Here is a 21,789-nt window from a genome sequence, read left to right on the forward strand (position 1 = left end):
GATGGAGCATCTTTCATGAGAGGAGAGTCTGAGATAGCTGGGACTCTTCAGCCTGGAGAAGAGAAGGCTCAGGGGGGATCTTATCAATGGGTATAAATACCTGATGGGAGGGAATGAAGGCAAGGGAGCCAGACTTTTCTCAGTAGTATCCACTGGCAGGACAAGAGGCAACCAACACAAAAATTAAAGCACAGGAAATTCCATCTGAACGCAAGAAAACACTTTTTTTAGGTTGAGGGTGGTCAAACACTGGGGCAGTTTGCCCAGAGAGGTTGTGAATTCTCCATCTGTGGACATTTTAAAAACCTGACTAGACATGGTCCTCAGCAACGTACTCTAGCTGACCTTGCTTGAGCAGGGGGGGCTTATCTATAGATGATCTTAACAGATCCCTTCCAACCTAAACAGTTCTGTGATTTTTGTGAAGGGCTTTTTGAGTCTCTCTTCATCTTTTTCTGCAGAGTAGGATTTGATGAAAAGGTAATGTTACTGAAGGAAAAAAGACAAATGGGGCCTTCAGTTGTACTGCTTCTTATTTTGTGCCTCAAGAAGAAACTTCTTACAACTTTTCTCTCCGCAGTGTCTTTGTCTGTTGAAGGTAACTGCTTTATTTTTCTCCACAGGTTAGTAACAGTTCCGGAGAGACATTAGGAGCAGACAGTGACTTGAGTAGTAATGCTGGTGATGGCCCGAGTGTGGAAAATGGTGGCAATTTGGCAGGATCCAGAGGCACTGTGTCAGACAGTGAAATTGAGACAAACTCTGCTACTAGCTCTATCTTTGTAAGGGCATTGCAGACTTCCCTTTTTTTTTTTTTTTTTAATTAAATCTTGTACAGTAATCATTTCGCTGTGTGTGCATGTGTGGAAGAGGATCTCAGATTCTGTTCTAAGCAATGATTTACAATATTAAAATATTAAAAATGTAATTTTGTATGGATCCCATGGTTCTTTGAGAATAGTAGATTCACATCTATGGTACGATGAATGTCAAGTATCACACCATAGTTTACCTGGTGGCAGAGAAATAGATGGGCCAGCTTTATTATCACAGTTCCTGCTGGCTGATAGTCCCAGCACACAGTTCTTCAGACTAGATGATACGTAATCATTTGTTTAATGTCATACCTTTATGAATGGTAAATGAAAGAAAAACCTGTAAAGTCTGAATGTGAGATAGAGCTCAGGTAATCTTATCCTGCTTGCGAATATTCGTTTTCTGTGTAGTCCTGAGAAGGCTGCGTATTTCTTCCTCTGTTCCTCACAGTCTGTACAATGACAGTGATATTCAGCTATTGCCTAAACAGTGGGAAAGATTTACTATTAGAATTTGGGCAAACTTACTGCATAAGTGTGAAATATGGTGGATGACAGAAGAGGTTTAACTATTTTTTCCTTTAGTCCGAGATTTGCATTTTTTGTTTTGCCTTAGTTTTCCTTCAGGGAAGTATTTTGCTTCCTCTGTGTTCTGATTTCTCTATCTTTCTCTCTTTGTTTTTCCTTTGTCTGACTCTGGACTTTGAAGTGTATTACCTTGCTCTTTGAACAGCGTAATTTATTTGTTTTGTGGACCTTTGTGGGAGAAGCATCTATGAAGTATAGCTTGCAAACTCCATCTGTTAAGTACAACAGCAGACTGCAAGAAATGGCCCTGCAGGGCGCAGAGCTAAATTGTCTGACACCTCTTGTATTATTTTCAGGCAAAGTCTCACAACCTGAAGCAGAGTGTGAAGGATAGCAAAGGCAGTACTCCAGGGAGAGGTCCAGAGGATGGGAACCAACGTGTCTATCTCTATGAAGGACTTTTGGGTAAACTATTTTTTTTTGTGGGGAGGGCATCTTTTAGACTGAAGTTCATGTGGCATCATGTCTGGGGCAGACCGGAATTTTTACATTCCCAGAGACTGTTTTTAACCACTTACTGTAGCCCATACTGGTAGAATAGGGGGGCACATCAGGCCATTCAGAGTAAAGCCAAAGATTTGCTGGGGAGATTGAATAAGAGTAAGAAGAGATGGGTGTGAGTGGTGGAGTTTGCATAAAATGTAGTTTGTCCAAGTCTCTTGCTGTTCTTGAACATGAATTCTTTAAACTGTTGGAAAAAGAAGAGAAGGAACCTACTTAGCTATGCATGGAAGGCTAAAGTGTATCACTGATCTTGAAAAAAGATCCTTCAGCTTAAGTCATTGAACAGAGGGCTACTAAACTCAGAATACTAATGGCCTTCAAGTGTATCCTTGAATTAGGAGTATATTGGCTTTTTTGAAATGTATTTCATCAGGACTTGCTGTTAATCAAGAGCTCTCTCTTCCTGTGTTTTTCATCCTTTCCATTTATCGTTCCTACCTGCTTGGAATGGTGCAGGTAGGGATAAAGGATCTGTCTGGGACCAGTTAGAGGATGCTGCAATGGAAACCTTCTCTATGAGTAATAATCTTATCTTTCCACTTCTCTGTGTGTTTGCCATGACCTGTGTTTGTGTGAGATATTCCTGTCTCTTTTGGGCAGTGTTATCAGTATATGGAAGAAGATAGACTCTTTAAAGAATAGAGAAGTACTTTTGTGTAAGTGTTTGAAAAGATTATGCCGTGAATTAGAATGAGAGATATGTCTTGTCTTCTCTTTTACACTTTTTTTCAGTTGTGATACTGGTTGTCGTTTAAAAGTAACCTTTTTTTTTTTTTTCAATATGAATTAATTGTGTGTTGGCTTGTGGTATTTTCAAGGAGTGGGAAGGAACAGGAATTAATCTTAGAGTATTTGACTGGAGTAAATGGAATAAATGCTCAATTTTTGTATACATTGCATAGGCAAAGAGCGTTCAACTTTGTGGGACCAGATGCAGTTCTGGGAAGATGCTTTTTTGGATGCTGTGATGTTAGAAAGAGAAGGAATGGGGATGGACCAGGGACCTCAGGAGATGATTGACAGGTAAAGTTCTTTAGTAAGCCTCTTTCCTCCTCATTGTTTCACCTGGGGCTGAAATAGTAAAAAAAAAAAAAAAAAAAAAAAAAATTTTAATTCTGCTGAACATGCTATTGTCACTTTGTAAACCTTGTTACTATACCTGACTGTTCCAAAGTGAGCCTTTTGTCTCTGTGCTGGCCAGTATCACCTGATACTGAAATACTGTCTTCAGTTGTGACATACATTTTTTTTTAACTCTTGCGGAGAGGTGATATTTCCAGGGAAACGGGTAATGTAAGCATAATCACTGTATGAATAGATGGAATGGGCTAGATCAGTAGTAAAGCAAGAGATTTCTGTGGCCAGAAGACTATATTCTGGAATAAAGGAGGATATCAGTGTGTTGACATAAAGTGAAACAATTAAATGTCTTCAGAAACTACATTTGGAGCCTTCTCAAAATGCAGTCACTTTTGTTTTTACTTTAGGGTTTGTAGTTAAAAGAAACAAACAAAAAAAACTGCGAGGGAACCACTTGCTAGAAATATCTGCATGGTTGCTTAAAGCTAGACTACCTCTAAGATGTCAATCTTCACTATCTGCTCGCCTTTTTTTTTTTTTTTTCCTCAGCTCTGTTAATATCTGATCATTCTCTGCTCTGTCTACCACCTGCAGCTGTACCACCTACACCCATGCTGTCATGTAACATGGGATCTGGTAGCCAAAATAAGAACTAGTTTGTGGGGTGCTAGTTTGAAAACCTGTTTCTTTTTCCACAAACTACCTGCCGTACTGGAAAAAGAGAGTGCCTGTGTGCTTCCTTCATCAGTTTACTTCTGCATTGCAGATATGTTTAAGCTCTAAAGGCAGGTAGCTCTTATACTGAGTTATATATTCCTCTTCTGGCAGTTGTAATTGTCACGGACCTGCGACTGCAGAGAAGAGGAAATGGATTAGACCAGTGGACCGCTGAGAACATTCCCACTGAGCAGATGTTATTTTCTTCAACTAGTTAATAATTAATGGAAATGTTTAATTAGTGATCACAGTGTTTTACTGGAAAATGCCCATTTGGCTTAGTGTTTTTGGAGGTTTTATTTGCCATACACTTTACAAATAGTGATCTGTCCTCTGCCAGTGCTTTAGTGAATTGGATGAAGAATGCCTGTGAGTCTGCTTCAGATCTAGCTCTTCTTGCAGGTATCTTTCCCTGGGAGAACATGATCGAAAGCGTTTGGAGGATGATGAGGACCGCTTGTTGGCTACGCTGCTGCATAATATGATTGCTTATATGCTTATGATAAAGGTGACTTCTTTTTCTTTTTAATAGATCACTGCTCAGATTTAAGCAGTATATTTTGTTGGTGTTGTCTTGAAACCATGCATCTCTGTTCACAGAGCTCAGAACAGTGAAGTATAAAAGAATGTTACAAAACATCTCCTAATCTTAATGAAAAAATTGCTTCAGTACCTGGAGATTCTTTGAGATACGTTTTCTGAGTTTACGCAGTTCTATGCCATGGCTATGCATATACGTTGCCATTTGAAATAGAAATTTACTATTTCTACTAGTAACTTTAGAGAACATTCTTATTTTTAAGAGTATGGGTTATAAACTAAGTAGAGAGCATCCTCACAGCTGCAAATTCCAAACATGGGCAGATTGTGAATATGCGTATCAATAACTTAACAAGAGATTTGCTGTTAATAGTAAGCAACCCTTTTTTTCTCGTTCAGTGGGCTGTCTATATGCACTTTAGTGCTGTAGGTGGCTACGAGAAATATCTTTCTTTTAGTCTGAATAATTTCTTAGATAGTCCAAATCCTCTCACAAAGTCACTGGAAAATCAATCTTCTAAATTTTTTGTCATGTTTAGAACCAGCTTAGGTGGATGGTTTTACCTTGACAGTGCACCAACAGATTTGATGCATTGTGCTGTCCAGTGCAACAGCTTGACAGTAAGAATAGCTGTACACAGATGATAGTTTGATAACTTTCACTGTTTAAATGAGGAGGTGAGACATCATTCCATAGATTAAAGAATGTCTGATACCCAACCTGTGGAAGAAGTTATTGTATGTAGTTTTTTTTGGGGGGGTGGGGATTGGTGAGAGAGAAAGAAGGTATTGATTTTTCCTGACAGAAATGGAATGTGAAGGTAAGTTTTAAGATGGGATTTGAGTATATTTGGAATGAGTTTATTTCTGAAGACTGTGGGATTTGGCCATTAGGACATGCATTGCTGCAATAGTTAAAGTAAAAGTAATAATAACCAGTGCAGTTACTTTCATCACAGGATGCAAAATAGGAGAGCAAATAATACTGGTTTCAAAAGGCTATCTCATGACAGATGTTGATAGAGTTAGTCCCAGAGGGGAAGAGTGTCTTTTGGTGTGGTGAAAATAATCAGATCCCCAAGAAACCAGTTTCCTGGGGGAAAGTGATAAGGAGGCAAACAGGATATATTATGCCTTTGAAAATGATATCACTCTGGGCCTGTGGGTTATAGAAGAAAAGGGAATACAGAGGATCTGAGAGTTGTGATAAAAATATTGTTTCTTTCAGTGCATCTTCTGAGATGCTGAAGAGTGAGGATAGGATGAAGAACTGGGCAAAAGAAGGGTTGTGGGGTGTTGGAGTTTTTTTCATTATTGTTGTGGTTACTTTTTTCCCCCCTGATTATCAGTTTTGGGATAAAAGGTGGTGGGTCTAGAATTTGGTAGATATTATTTTTATATAGGATTTTTTTCTGGCAGTTAGAGTGAAGACTTTAAGAGACTAAAGACTACCAAGGTATCTCATCTTAGGGCAGCTTCTAGTAGAAACGGCAAAGTTGGAAGGCCTTCTGTTACTAGAGAGGTGAATTCTTCTGAGCTGTCAAGGGAAGCATAATCCTCCAAACCCAACACCTTGGTATTTCAATTTATTTTCTTGGTTTGGGATAGAAGATAAAAATTCTTCAAAAATACAATGCTTTCTTTCAAGTGCAAAGAATTCTTGCCAAAGGAAGGAAGCAGCTTGAGTTTGGTTTGTATGCTCCATAGCGCTAAGGTCATAATCACAATATGATTAAAAACAATGTCCAATCTAGCTTGAAATCAGCGCTCAAGTGTGAGTGTACCATCTTGAAGCCTTTAGTATCAATAGCTGGCATTCATAATAGCCTTTTAAAATGGCACCTGGGGCAGAAGGGTTTTGCTTCTGAGCTTCCCTGTAGTTCAGTAGTTCCCTGTAGTCCCTGTAGATGATCTTAAAGGTCTTTTCTAACCTAAATGATTCTATGATTCTATGATTCATCTTCAGGAGGAACCTGCTGCTGTTTGAGGACTATCTGGAAATGTTTGTTAGAGCCCTGACCTAGTGACCAGGAAACAGATCATGAAAGAGTGAGAATTCTGAAAGATATCGTGCCTTTGTGTTACTATTTCTTGTGTTGAGGGCTCCACAATTGACTAAACAGACTCTTTGCAGAGGAAGAGGTGGAGAAGCTAGCCTGGCAGATGAGACCCATCACATAAGTGGCAACGTGGAGAACTGAGGCTCTTGATGGTTGGTAGTTGGAAGTGGAGGGTAATGGAATTGCTGCTCTCCTGTGCAAGAATAGGCAGGAAATCTGTTGTGCACAGTGTCACTCGCCCATAGCTGGGAAAAGTGGTGTATGTGCAACTTCTGCTTGTACTGCTGGGCTAAAGAGGCCCTAGCATGACTGAGCTGGAGATCAGTTGTTTTGCTGTCTTAGCAATGGAAACCAAGCTATGTTGATTTTGGGAGATAGGAGTTGCCGTCTGTGAATAGAGAAGGGTATGTAACTGTCTTTATATCTGCTTTCTAGGTGAACAAGAATGATATTAGGAAAAAGGTGCGTCGTCTAATGGGAAAATCGCATATTGGATTGGTGCACAGCCAGCAAATAAATGATATTCTAGACAAACTTGCCAATCTGGTAAGTAAAACAGTGATGAGTGATGTGGGAGCTACAGTGCAGGAAAAAAATTATCTGAAAATTCTTCTATAAATGCTCTGCAACACTAATTAAAAAATATTAAAAATAATTAAAATGAATTATTAAACACTGCCTTCACATGTATAGAAGTAAGACTATGATTGATGATCCTGTTTATAGTATTATAATGTTATACAGTTATCAATTAGAACTGCAATACAAATATGTATAAACATCACACTTCAGTACCACAGTTCTATGCAACCCTAATGTTTTCTTAATATCACTTTTGCGGGCAGGAACCTTTATTCTTACTATGATTGTAACAAGTGTTTAGTTTTCCATTGGTTTCCAGGTCATTATAAGACTTGTAGCAATCAGTTTCTATACAAAACTGTTTCCACTATCAGCTGCCATGCAGAATAAACCTTACGTCCTCATTAAGAATATAGGTTATTCTCATTATGCTTATTAAGAATATAGGCTAACACTTAATAAAACTAGCCAGCTTTTAACACAGCCATCACCAGGGTGGATGCAAGTTGGGCCCTTTGAAAGCTAATTTTTCAAAGCATTTTTACATTTGGAACTTAGTTTTATGCACAGAAAGGACACAAAATTATCTTACAATTAATTGGGAAAAAGCAGCCCAGTTTACTGCAATGTCACTGGAACCCAGACACCTCACTATCCCATACTGAGTATGGTACCAGCGTGAATGTTGTTGTATGCTGTGATAACTCGCATAGTCACACTTGTTGAAACTAAATTTGTCACCCTTGTTGAAATTAAACTTGTCACACTTGTTGAAACTAAACTTAGTAGAGTATCTTGCTTAAGGCTTTGTCCAAATTGCCTCCAATCAGCTGTGTTAAAAATACTTCTTTCATTTGTTCCAAATGCTTCTAGTGTCACCTAATGGACTTTTTTTCAATAGATAGGAGAAACTGGTTTCAAAGTTCATTCATGATTGCTTTTTTTTTTTTTTTCCTAGAATGGACGGGAACTCCCTGTGAGACCCAGCGGCAGCCGCCACATCAAGAAGCAGACTTTTGTAGTACATGCTGGGACAGACACAACAGGCGACATATTTTTCATGGAGGTAGACACAAGAATAATACTAATGCAACTAGTAGCATTTAATAAATAATACTAGAAATCTTATGTAATATTTTGTGCTGCCAGGTATGTGATGACTGCATTGTGCTGAGAAGCAACATTGGAACTGTGTATGAACGTTGGTGGTATGAGAAACTCATCAACATGACTTACTGTCCCAAAACAAAAGTGCTGTGCCTCTGGCGGAGGAATGGTCAGGAGACACAACTGAACAAGTTCTACACAAAGAAGGTACACGTATTATTTAATACTCACAATACTGAGGGAAAAGTGCACAGAACAAACAAATCCTTGGAGTGTCATATTCCATGATTAATCAAAAAATAGCATTCTCTTTCCAGCACTGGTTACTGAACTGCAATGGCTGTTGAACAGCACTGATATCTGAAGCTGCCATTATGCCTTGTTATTTACCTGAAGACAGTAGTAAAGCAGGATGTAATTTAAGAAATTACATGGGTAGCTTTTACTTGTTTTTTTGGTTAGAAGGAAAGCATCAGTATTACTAAATACTGCATTATCTTGCAGGCTTATAAAGGTAGTAGAAATATTGTGGTAGATTCATGGGGAAAAAGCCAAAACTATGTCTTAGTAATTAATTGTGTAATTTTTAATGGCAAACCCAAACTGACAAAATAGATAAAAATTTTTCTCCATGGGCCGATGTTTTGGTTTTATTTCATATATGCCTACATTCTTCACTAATATGAAAGCCCTTTTCTTCTCCTTATGATTAATTGCAAATGTAAAGAAATAGCTTAAACCTACTATGAAAACTCCAGTAACTCTTAGAACTCCAGTAACTCCTACACAATGACCAGCAAACAAAATACAAAAAATTGTAAATGCAAGTAATATATTGAAAGGTTATCATCTTTGAGATACATAAAGGGATTAGATTTCTGCTTCAGAAAATTCATTTCACATAGACCAGGTCACCATAATGCAGGTGTGAATACAAAGGGAAGGAGGACAAAAGCAGTGTGCTACAGAAGTTACTTGGAAAACTAATTGCATCTATCTTGGGCTTTGGATGGAAAATTTTCTTAAATTTTACTCTGAGATTATGGTTTAACGTTATTTGATATTAGAGAGGGGAGTTGGAGGAAGGTGAATAGAAGAATATGGCATAAGGAAATTGATTGACAGCCGGCTGAATATGAGCCAGCAGTGTGCCCAGGTGGCCAAGAAGGCCAACACCATCCTGGCTTGTATCAGAAATGGTGTGGCCAGCAGGAGCAGGGAGGTGATCATGCCTCTGTACTCGGCTCTGGTGAGGCCGCACCTCGAATACTGTGTTCAGTTTTGGGCCCCTCACTACAAGAAAGACATTGAGGTGCTGGAGCGCGTCCAGAGAAGGGCGACGAAGCTGGTGAGGGGTCTGGAGCACAAGTCTGATGAGGAGCGGCTGAGGGAGCTGGGGTTGTTTAGCCTGGAGAAGAGGAGGCTGAGGGGAGACCTTATCGCTCTCTACAACTACCTGAAAGGAGGTTGCAGAGAGGTGGGTGTTGGTCTCTTCTCCCAAGTGACTAGTGACAGGACTAGAGGAAATGGCCTCAAGCTGCGCCAGGGGAGGTTCAGGCTAGATATTAGGAAAAAGTTCTTTACTGAGAGAGTAGTGAAACATTGGAGCAGGCTGCCCAGAGAGGTGGTAGAGTCACCCTCCCTGGAGGTATTCAAGGAGCGTGTGGATGTGGCATTGTGGGATGTGGCTTGATGGGCATGGTGCTGTGTGGTGTTGGGTGGGTTGGTTTTTGGTGTGTTGTGGTTTGTTTTTTGTGGTGTGGTTTGGTGGTGTTTTTTGTTTGTTTGTTTGTTTTTTTAAGGTTGGACTTGATGATCTTACAGGTCTTTTCCAACCTTAGTGATTCTGTGATGTGAATAACAAAAAGATAGATCATATGAGCATGACCGGTAACATTGATTGCTGGAAACTGAAAGAAAGGGAGGGATTGCAATATTGTTTTGAGGCTTTTTCTACACTAGGAAACTGAATAAACTTTGGTTAGATTGCTCATGAACATGTGCCAAGCCATGAACTCTTCACTAGCTTGTGCTATGAAATGATACGAAATAGTTTCTCTGTCAACTCAAAAAATAAATATAAATACCATCTAGTAATTAGCTGTGGTTAAACTTTTATAGGCTTTTTGTCGTTATGCTCCACATGGGACTTGTTATTTTTATAGAATCTTAGAATCTTGCTATTATCTTCCCTTATTCATTTGGAAAAATAACATTGTATTACTCTTCTTTTATATGTTAGTGTCGGGAATTATACTACTGTGTAAAAGATAGTATGGAGCGAGCAGCAGCAAGACAGCAAAGCATTAAACCAGGTACAAGATTTTGCTTGTTGGGAACATTTGTTGTTTAATCTGCATTCAACAAAATTTTGTCATTAATAACTTTATGAACATAATCTCCTTTTACTTGGAAATCTGAGGGTAGCTTTGTACTTCCATGTGTACGTAGCAGATTTAGTGTTATCATTAGCTTGCTCCCATATACCTCACTCTAAATACAAACAAAAACCAAACGGCTGTATAAAAAAGAGTTACATGTAAGGAGGACTAGCTGCCAGTAAAATGTTGACTAAGAAAAGACTATGAAACTTCAGCTTCACTTTCTCTTCATGGTTGGCTAGCCACTCCTTATGCTCCTGATTGAGACATAGAACTATGTTGTCTACTTTGTGCTGAGGATGGAGGCTAATAAATATGCTTGCTTGTCTTAGTGAATCTACAGTGATGAATCTGCAGCTTTCTGCAGACTTTGAATGCCCAAACCTTTTCTATATTGGAAAGTCTCATATTGGTGCAAGTCAAAAGGTGCAGTTAACCCAATGTCCTTTATCAGTGTAACTTCTCCAGTGTAGACATTCTTCTTAGTTTAGCATCATCATCTGGGACAGGATAGTAAAAATACACTGGTGAAACTTTTGTTGGCAAACACCCCTTTCCTTTTCTTGTTGAGTCAAAAAACCTAGAAAAGTGGATTTGCAGTTTTGGGAGATTGAGTGCTTGGGAAGGCAATTTTCCATTTTTCTTAGTCCCCAGAGAGCAGCAGGTGCTGTATGTATGGTAACAAACATGAAGGTGGCTTATTTTATACCTTCATAAGATGGTTGTTTCTCCCTTGCTGGAGTCTGTTTGTAGGTTCAGGGTAACATCATTGTGGTTTCGTGTTTTCAAGTCTGATTTTTGTTGCAACTATTTCTTCTTTTTCAAGTGGATGCTAGGATTCTGGGAGCCATGCTTTGAGGTACAAGCCTATTTTAGGTGTGTCTTAATGCCAAATCTAAAGGATCTAGATTTTATACTAACAACTGGCATCAGCATGACTAAGAAAATGACTTGTGTTTAAATCTAGCATCCTAAGTGTTCAACCCTCAGCTAGCTGTTGGAGCTTGGAAGAGCCACCATTTTCTTCCTCCTACCTTTAGTCCAATTTAAATTGAGGAGGGGGAGGAAAGACTGGACTTTCACTGAGGATAAAGGAGGCAAAAGTGTCTTTGAAAGCTATTTTAAGAATTGGGCAATAAGGTAGCATGAAAACTGTATTTGAAAGCCATTCTCCAGAGTTCAGTGGTTTTGCAGAAATTATAATTTTTAAAAAATCATTATAAGAATGCATTTTCTAGCTGAGCTGAATGATGTAAAAGAAACTAGATGAAAATGCCTAGACTGACATCTATTAATGTCCTCTATTAAACTGTCATTGTTGTAACCATATTGACTTTTTCACTGTTGAAAGCATAAGACAATGCCATACAAAATCATCAAGGTCACCGACGCAAGCCTAGTTTCTGCTGGCTTATGTGTTTGTGCTTAAGACTATGCTGTCTGTGGTGTTATGTAATTGCAATGTCTTACCATGCAGAAACAAAACGTGGCATTTAAAACAAGCAAACAAAACCCCAATATGAACCACAGTAAATACAGACTGAGCTGGCATCATTGTCCCTTCATGTAACCAGGATGAAATTTGTTATGATACTTAAAAGTCTAGTGGTTCTCAGAAAGCTGTCATTAGTGAGAGGACACTACTGAAATGCTGCCTACTGTTCTTAGTAGTGTACTCTTGCTATGCACATCATACGGAAATTATGTTCCTATTGTTTTATATTTCCCTTCCACATATCGTGACTTGGCTGACTGCTTGCTGTTTTTTCTCTTTGTCTCTTTCTCTTTCTGGATATTTTTGGTTGGTTGGTTTGCTTTGATTTTTTTTTTTTAATTATTTAATTAACATATCACAGGCCCTGAGTTGGGTGGTGAGTTCCCTGTGCAGGATATGAAAACCGGTGAAGGAGGTCTTCTTCAGGTCACACTGGAAGGAATTAACCTGAAATTTATGCACAGTCAGGTATGAGGGAAATCTGTGAGAAGACTGTGAGCATGAAGCTTTTTGCAGCACGCCTGTATATGTGTTTCCTCTTCCCAGAGCATCAACAAGGACAAGGGATAGCGTGATAGGGGTAAAAAAGCATATGTATATTTACACACAAACACATGCGCACATATAAATATATATATATATGTATGTAAAAAGATACTGAAATTAAATATCCTCAGGAAAACTATAATCAACTGAAGAAAAATGTTGATACAGGTTTCAACTGCTTGTTTCTGGTGGTCTGAATTTTCTAAGCACAAAACAAATGGTAGCCAGTATATTAAGGGACAGAAAAAGCGATCAATAGTAATCTAAACTGCCATAATGCATCACACTGTGAACATATCCTGATGGCATAAGCAGTCAACCTTAAAGATACAGTGTTTGAATATTGCAGGTACAGAGGGCAACCTTCTGCATCGTATTTAATCTGTCTTGTTTTAAAATTTGAGAAATCATCTGCAGAATTTAGTATGAAAATAAAATGGGAAAGTGGTTCTTGCTGTAATTCACAAAAATAAGAAAAAATTACTGATTCTTTTTTCCTTCCGAATAGCAGATCTTGTGGGCATAGAGGAAACACAACTAGAATTGTAATTTCTTCCTTTCTCTGGATGTTGTTTCTGTTGCTTCCTTTGATCCTTGTTTTTTATTTTGCTTTGTGTTTTTTTGGTTTGCATATGATCTTAAATGCATGCTATGCTAGACAGTAGAATCAATTTTTAGGGGGGAGAGAGAGAGAGAAAGAGTGTGTGTGAGAGAGAGAGAAAGAAAAGCCTCTGTCAGTCCTCTGTGGAGTGTTGTTTCCTTTCCTCCTGACTAGACTTTTCTCCCCACACAAGCTTTGTTCTTCTTTGAGGACACATCAGTGTAGATCCCACTGGAAGCGCATGTGCATCTCAAACACACATGCTCAGAATCTTTTACTTCTCCCAAGGTCACAGCAGCACCATGTGCCTCTTTGAGTTCATATGTGCCAGTATAAGGAGTGGAGAGTTGTGAACCTCCTTCAGTTTTCTTCCTGTCTATTACCAGCTTAGAACCTGGACTACAGCTGACCTGCTGTAGTATTTCAGACCTACTCTTTGATGGAACAGTCTACCCGTATGACTTAGTTATAGGTTTTAACTTTTTATTGGTTATGCTGAAATACGAAGAACTGCAAGAGGAACTCATCTGTAGTACAGAATGAATTTTCATAGTTATTGGAAATGGCAGGTCTAAAGCCTTTGAAAATTAAACCCTGCTCTTGAAGCAACAGTTTGATATTGTTCTAGATGGACGTAATAGAAATTACTTTTGCCCTAAGGTAAGACACACCATAGGGAATGTTCTGTTTGCTTCTCCTTTTTATTCTTCTGCCAGAAGTAAAACAAAGATGTTGAGCTCAAACTGCTCATCTCGTGAACAGTCTATGGAGATGACTCTATTTCGTAAATTAACACCCAGGCATATATGCATTTGCAGTGAAAAAAAATATACAAGAAGCTAGCCACATCATCATCATCATCATCATGGTTTCTTAAGTGTAACAAGCATCTTCACAAGACAAAGGCACTCAGTGTTAAGCACATAGTGAGCACACAGGCATTTGTCCAAAAGAAAAACTCCAAATGCTAGAACATACCCTTGTCCTTAAATTCAAAGCCTTTTTTTCCTGAAAGACTGGAATGATATTCTGAAAGAAACCTTAGGGAAATCTAGCACTGATTGTTACTATACGACTGTCAGGGCCATTACCAGTTGAATTTTGTACCACAGATACTGAGTCCTGTGCTACCACCAGCACTCCTAGAGTGTACTAGCTTTATCATATCCTTCCTTACAGAGAATGGTGTTCTAATTTGCTGTCCATGGTGAAAATTACTACATCTTTTCCGGAGAACAGTCTGTGCAGGTCAGACCCAGAAAGTATGCTGGCTGTCTCCCCCACCTGAAAGATTATTCTTCCTCTTCATCACCTTTCCAGTGAGGGTGTGGCCAGATCAGCTTCCATTACTTAAGATGGATAATGAAACAAGCACAGTTCTGGAAAATACACTTCATTTATTCAGTATGTTCAATTCTTCGTCTGTTATATTTTCATTGCCAGCTGGCAAGAGCATTCAGTACCATGTAGTGGACCTAAGACATATCCTTGTTTTCCTTCTCAAAACAAAGTGTCTAGACTGATATCAAAGGTCTGCCATTTGAGGGTCTGTGTAGAATGGACAACTGTAGCAGTTACATAAAGAACTCCTACTAGTTGCACCATACAAAAAAAAATCCCCTCCAGTTTCATAATCTGTGGAGCTAAAGGGTGTTTGCATTCTTACTCTAACACTCATTGATCAGTCTGCTTTCTTAATAAAAGGTCTGCTGTTCTAGATGAATTCTCCTTTCCAATTTTCATATAAACTATATGAATTGCTCCCTAAGTGAGTTGATTTCAGAGTATGTATATAAGCATGATTAAAACCAGGATCCTACAGCTGTTTCTCTGTGTTGAAAATGGCTTTTTCTGTTTCTGCTGAGTTTGGATGGGGATACTGACCAACAAATGCCTACAAGACCTCATCAGGCACAGCTTTCTCTTCATCTTCCCTTCCTTACTCCATATACAGGCCCTGTTCTTGGCCCTCTTTCCAAGTACTCTTTTCAGCAATGCAACTTACTAAAAGAAAGGATTTCTGTTGCTCTACTTGGTTGGACGTCATAGAAATAATTAATTTAGAACATAGGAAGAGGGGGTTCCAGTTTTTTTTTTTTTTTTTTTAAAAAAAGATAAATGGAGTCTATTCTGTCCTACCTGAGAAGACTGAACATACTGCCTCAGTGTTAGAATGGTGCTTGCTTTCATGGCACTGTTTTTGAAGGCTCTTGATTTGCAGTGTGTATACTTTCTTACAGCCTTGTGAATTCCTCAGGAAATGTCTTAGATGCGTGGTAGGCCAACCTGTTATTGACATGTGATAATTGTCTTTAGTGTTCACAAATTGTCTCACCATGCTGGCAGCGCACATAAGTTTAAGAAGAAAAAATGTTCAAGTCTATCTGTGCCTAGCAGGTCAGAGTAAGTCCTTTGGAATAGGGAGGAATCAAGTGTATCTATGGCATTGGCAGGCTATTCTGAGTTTACATCTACAAATTACAATATTGGGCCTCAGTAACTCTGTCCCCATTATGAATTCATCTGTGTCAAAAATAAATGGAAGTTTAATAAAATGCAGCAGGCACATGCCCATCTGCAGTAGGATCCACACTGAATGCTCTGTCTTGAAGAACCACAGTTTCCCTAGGGTAAGTAACTGTTATTTCCTTTATGCTTGTTTTCTGATTGAGAGGAGAGCATCTTTGTCCCTTAAACAATATAACAAGAAATTGCCCATCGACTCATACGTCTTCTGAAAATTGATAACTTACTGTAATTGTGACAAACTTGATAAATTCCCATCTCGCTCATCACTCTTGTGGAAATGCAGCAGTCCTTAACATTATAGTCAGATCATGAGCACATGGGGCAGTCATGGCTTTTAGGCAGCTTTACGGTTACCAGATAAAATGACCAGTGTTTCGCCTGAGCCTTTCTATTGACTTTCTGAATTTTGTACTTTAGACTACTAGCAAAAACTTTTCACAAAAAATATTACAGAAAAAGGAAACTAAGTGCAATAAAGAAAGTGTTCTGTTACTGACTTACTTACTCTGTAAGTATTCCTCAAAAAATAAAATGTTTTTGAAAACTAAACTGACATAGAACGTGGGCGAAAACAGGCAAACAAAAAAGATGGGATTAAGTCTCCTTTCCCTGAGTGCTTGAATGTAAGCAGAAAGCAAGCTTCAGATTTTCTAATTAAGTAAGTGGAAGTTTAGTTTTTTATATTGAGAAAAAAATATCCTGGGTCTGTTTGTTAGTTCTCTGCTAATAAAAACGATAAAACAACTCCTTTGACTTGAAAATCAACCTGACTTCTCTCAGATATACGGTGCATTTACTGATCTCTATTGATACAGACAAGCCTGTTTCTTAAAAAAACACAACAATTTCTGGTATTGACTCCCTTTGCCTTTCTTGGGTAGCATATCATCTATGATTACATGGGTGTTGCTAGTATTGGATTCAAAAGGGTTACAGAGATTTCCTTTCCCTTCTTTCCAAGACAATGAAGTTTCTCTAGTAGTATTTTTTAAAAAAGGTCCCAAGATCATGGTGTCATAAGTGTATAGGCACTGGAAGTATCAATCCAGACTATTTGTAATATAGCCTTGCAAGGGTCTCTCTAAGGTACTGGGCATAGACTTACTCTGAATGTTAGGGTAATGTTACTCAGTGTTTCTTTTACCTTGAAAAAGCAAGTATATTAGAAACTGGAATATGGAATTGATTCCCTATAGCACTTTCCACAGATTCTTAGGCCTGTGTACTGACTCTGACTCTTTTGGAGATGTGCATGTAAGAACGGACTGTTTTGTATCTTGGATATTGAACAAACTCCTTATGCTCAGAGAACTTGTTTATTCATGCAATCTTGGCATCTTGGTTCTGGACTGAAAAACCTAGTCACGTAGTTCAATTGTTTTGTCTTTTGGGGTTCACGTATGTAAAACATGAGTTTAAAGCAGGTTTGTTTTCTAAGTGACTGCTCAGCTGGCAGCAGCTATATGTGAAGTGAGCAAACAAGAGAGAAGGGTCCAAACTCTCCCATCCTGCTTAAAGCAGAAAACTGGTACTGATTGTTAAAGGAGACAGTTCCAAGAGTAAGTATGCAGATTATATATCATAAACTGTAGTAAAATCTTAAATGGCAAGGCTCACAGGGAGAAGTAAGATTAGCAGTTCCTCACTGGATTAAATTCGACTACTGGAAAGGTTAGGAGGATCAGTGTCAGGGTGGGAAGTATAGTGCCCCTTACCTGCCCTCTGTGCCGGAGGAGGATGCATGGAGGGGCAGAAACTAACAACTGGGATGGATCAGAGGCTACAAATCGTGCCAAATTTGGGAGCCAGCTTTTTTCTCGTCCCCCTCTTCTGTTGTATTTCAGGTGTGTTGGTATTCTTTTTGCAATAACTCATTTGAGTGCCTGAAGGGGTAGCAATGTTGGATATGTCAGAGTTACTAACTCCTTCGTTTCTCTTCCATGCTTTCTCCTCCTGCAAGGAGCGGAAGGTACTTCATCTTCTGCTGTCTTCGCTTCTTAGCACTTTTAAGTTATTTGTTGATTTCTAGCATTGTGGCAAGTTTGTCTTTTGAATATTTATTTTACCCTTTCTTTATATATTAAACTGTAAATGAACTGGTAGTGTATGCTACAACACTTCAAGTTGTATCTGCTGTGATGATGTTTTTGTTTAATTTTGGTTTTTAGTTTAAAAACCCCAAACCTGACTAATTTTATGTTACTTTTCCTCCTGTTTTTGTAGGTTTTCATAGAGCTGAATCACATTAAAAAGTGCAATACTGTGCGAGGCGTCTTTGTCCTGGAGGAATTTGGTAATTACATTATTTTGATATTAGGTCTGTACTCACATGGCAGTAACTCAAATTTCCAGTCTTCAGATTAAGAGTTGCACTGCAGTTCCAAAGATGGGAGAGAAATGTAGATTGCACATGAGAAGTTGCCTAACTGAGAGATGGGTGACTTAACATAAAAATTTACACATTAATTTTCATCGTAGTAAGATTTGTGGCCTAAGTACTTTCTGTTAATAGACAAAAGAAGATGTTCTGAGTCTTCTGAAGCAAACAAAACAACAGTTAAACTTGGATGTGTGTAGGAATTTTCTTTGGTATGTTCCATTTTCATCTGAGAAACCACATTTTTAAGCAGGACTTATAGTTGATCTTTCTCAACACACTATGCTTTAATTACAAAGAATAACTGTTAATTGCAAAGTTTCCTCTTTGCTTTATGCGGAATTTCATTTTTGTTGTATGGAGCAGAAGATGTTTTGTCAGGTTGCACTTTATTTATCCTGTGGTTTTTTGTTTCAGAGCATGACTGGTAAAGAGTGGAAAAGTAAAGGTTAAGGAGAATAGAGAATTTGTGCTATTTTGGTCAGTTATTGCTATTACATATAATCTGCCTACAGATTTGGGGAAAATTCTGTGTTTACTATTGAGTGTTAGTGTCAGTCACAGTATATTTAACTAGTGTCTGAAAAAAATTAGTGACTTCAGATGCAGCTCCCCAGAAGTGATCCACATACTTCTCTTGAAATAGTCCCCAAACCTATATTGGTTTATTCTTTCACTCATCTGTGAGGCACTTGTCTAGGTCTTAAGTGTACGTATGAAACATTTAAAAAGAAGATAAAATTTACAACATTCTTTCCATAGCACATCAGCATCCATACTTCAGCTGTTAATCAAAATCTGAATCAGCAGCTCCCTTTACCAAGACTTTCATTGTTCTTTGGTGCTGTGAGTAGAATGTTCTGGCTGAGGGATTCTCTCTTAGAATATAAAAGACAGTTAATATGAGATTGCTGAAATTAATGTCTTTGTCCATGATAATGTGTTTTCTCCTTTTGGTGATACAAAGTTATAAGGTATTCAAATGATAAAGCCTTTCTGACTATTGCAGTTTGCTTGTTGTTTGCCATAAATTAATCTCCTAGAAGCTTGGGATTTGAATTTGTGAACAATTTTTTTCCTATTTTCTGAAAATGTTCTTCATAGTTCAAATGATCAGATCCATGTATTTAAACACTGAAAAAATTCTAATAGTCTAGACGTTCAGAAATTATCTGCTCTTCTTGATTGCATATTCCTTTGATACCATGTTTTCACCCTGACGGGCATGATTCATTTTACTACTTACAGAAATTGCTTAAGGCTGTAAAAGGTTATTGATGACTTTTACAAAGATGAGAGTTCAGAAGCCATAAAATTAGCTGAAAGAATGGCTTCAGCTTCTGAAATCTTTGACTTGAAAGAAATTACTTGGATCAGAAATAAATTTTGGATCATTTTTTGAGAGGTTTTAACTCAAAGTATTTCTTTTAATAGTTTGTTTATATTGCACAAGAAGAAAGACAGTGTTTGACTCAGTTATTTCCAGTCAACTTCTGTTGATGACTCTGTAATGCAGCGTTTAGCCCCTAAATAATGACTGTAATAAATGTAAGAAAAAAAACTTTTTTTACAGAAAATTTGGTAATCAAGGGCCTATTGCAAAAGCTAGAATTGTGATATGGAACTTATGAAAGGATAATTTTAAGAAGTAATTAAAAATAAACTGGGAGTTGGACACTACAAGCAAAAACTGAAAAACTAAACCAATTAAATTAAAAATACCCTTCTCCCAAAATAGACATCACAGACAAGAACCAATTTAAATGTACCAAATGAGATTTACAATTTGCCCATCCAGCTAATAAAGAAGAAGGGAGGAAAGTTGTTGCAGGGGAGCTAACCTTTCTACTTCTGCAGAGATGAGAGACTACCTCAGAGCTGCTTTTTTAAGTGTTATAAGGATGAGAAGAAATGCCAATCTGTCCTGTTCAAGAGAAATTAACATGTTAATTTGTTAATAGTAAACTAACAGCATTCACCAATAACTTGCGTGGACTTCTTAAGAATGAAGTTACTTAGCTGAGTTAAACATTGTGAACCTTGCAATCTGATTCATTATAGCAGGAGTATACTGAAGTACTCTCTCCTCCTAGAAAGGTAGAGAGCAGTAAGCTTGCAAACTCCAGCCTGATGGGAAATACTTCCACGCAAGATTTGTTTCTTTGATTTTGCCAAGCATGACCGCTCCAAGTTTAGTGATATTGCAGCAGGAAATTAAAGGTCCGTTTGTGTTAACACTGGGTTTAGATGGCAGCATGAAAGTTGGAATTGTGATTTCAGAGCAGGATGCAAGCAGAGGTTCAGGAATTGTTGCCCACAAATGGAAGTGGAGATTTAAGTAAGTGAGGAAATGTAAGGCTCTTCCCTCTGGAATTTGAGTTACTGCTGTGTACTTGTGCTTTACTTTCTTGTGGCCCCTTCACCGCCGCTGCTATGAAAACCTTCATTCTCCAGCAGGTAAAGTGATGTCCCCTAAACTCATTCTATGCTAGCGCCATATTTTCATTCACAGGACTAAAGGCTGCAGGATGGTGCTTAATAATTTACTCCCTTCATCCACTTAGTTCAAGAGCATCATGAGTAACTTTTAATGGTAGAAGAAAAGTGCTTCTGCTAATCTCTTAATTTGAGCCTTGGGTCTTTTTTTCTTTTTCTTTTTTTTTCTTCTTTTTTCTTTGTGTTCTGCAGCAGTAGTGCTTTGACTTCTCTGAGTGTAAATCCAAACCCACTCTTTTTACGCTTCCTAATACAGTCCTCTCAGGAGAATTTTCCCCATTGGAAGTACTTAAAGACAAGGCAACTTACTGACTATGAAGTGAGGAGACAGTACCTTGCCTAGGTGCTCTCCTGTTCCCTCTCTTCCTATTCTCAGTTATGATACAGCACTTTACAGCTTCCCTTCTCTCCTTCCCTTATGGCACAAGGTCCTTACAGCCTTCCCTTCCTGCTTTTTGAAGAGTATATGAACAGTTGTATGTTATACAGTGGGCAGTGAGACTTACACAGCTGTAAAAGTCCTACCCTATTTGGCTGTGCACCAGCCTCACTCCCACCTTTATCCCCTGGTCACATGGAGTTAATTTGGAACATCTGGTGCCAACGGGTAAGGTAGCTTGGATGTCTACCTCCTTATCTCCCCAACTCTAGTCACTGGTATCACTGGGGCAGTGCAGCCTGGGTGTGCACTTCCCCTGTTTCTCAGTCCTTAATGTAACTGCCAACTCAAGAAAAGAGAGAATTGAAAAATTAAACAAAAATATTACATTACTTTTTACCATCACACTCCGTACTTTTCACTAGTTTTTTTCAAGAATGACAATACCGCGACATACGAGAATTAGTAGGCACTGGTTTATATTTAGCGTACTTTCTCAAACCCAGTCTGCACTGCCTACTTTTGGCCCCTTAGAGTGTGATCCGTCTCCCTCTCCAGCATTTAGCCGTGTCATATCATAGTTGAAAAGATGACATCTGCATGGATAGGTTTTGTTGTGGACTTTTCCTAGTTATTCATACTGAACTCATCTGCCTCTGTTTCTTTTCTCATCACTAGTACTATGTGTAATAAAACATTGACCCTTCCTCTATGAACCTGGTATGATTTGGGTTTGCATAATTTCTGTATTGCTTCTTCTAATTTTTTTTGTTGTGACACAGAAATTCCATGGCAAATTTCAGCTATTCTGGAAAGGAAGTATTCAAAGTTGGTGTTGGTATTCCACTGATCTGATACAAATTTGCCATTTGTATGTTCTCAGTGTGGTCTTTGTTCTCTCCTTGTGATTTCTCATGGTATCTGTTCACAACAGTATTTGTAGACCAAGTGTCGGTCAAAGGCACAGTTCAGATGCAATGCACACTACTGGG

General features: G+C 38.4%; 1 protein-coding gene across 36 annotated transcripts in view; it reads left to right on the forward strand.

Annotated features, from left to right (window-relative positions):
- Positions 1-21,789, forward strand: part of MADD (MAP kinase activating death domain) — a 60,296-nt gene that overhangs the window by 34,360 nt on the left and 4,147 nt on the right. For 14 of the 36 annotated variants that reach the window (XM_059819185.1, XM_059819189.1, XM_059819186.1 and 11 more), the window contains 12 exons: positions 624-782; positions 1,700-1,808; positions 2,364-2,426; positions 2,810-2,930; positions 4,107-4,212; positions 6,740-6,850; positions 7,845-7,952; positions 8,036-8,200; positions 10,236-10,308; positions 12,231-12,337; positions 17,506-17,514; positions 17,769-17,838. In XM_059819185.1, the coding sequence (XP_059675168.1) occupies positions 624-782; positions 1,700-1,808; positions 2,364-2,426; positions 2,810-2,930; positions 4,107-4,212; positions 6,740-6,850; positions 7,845-7,952; positions 8,036-8,200; positions 10,236-10,308; positions 12,231-12,337; positions 17,506-17,514; positions 17,769-17,838 (1,201 nt within the window). The remainder of the gene's footprint in view (positions 1-623; positions 783-1,699; positions 1,809-2,363; positions 2,427-2,809; positions 2,931-4,106; positions 4,213-6,739; positions 6,851-7,844; positions 7,953-8,035; positions 8,201-10,235; positions 10,309-12,230; positions 12,338-17,505; positions 17,515-17,768; positions 17,839-21,789) is intronic. The other 22 variants (XM_059819192.1, XM_059819196.1, XM_059819197.1 and 19 more) reach the window with 5 other exon arrangements.

Source organism: Gavia stellata, chromosome 7 (assembly GCF_030936135.1).
Source record: "Gavia stellata isolate bGavSte3 chromosome 7, bGavSte3.hap2, whole genome shotgun sequence".
NCBI classification, from domain to species: Eukaryota; Metazoa; Chordata; class Aves; order Gaviiformes; family Gaviidae; genus Gavia; species Gavia stellata.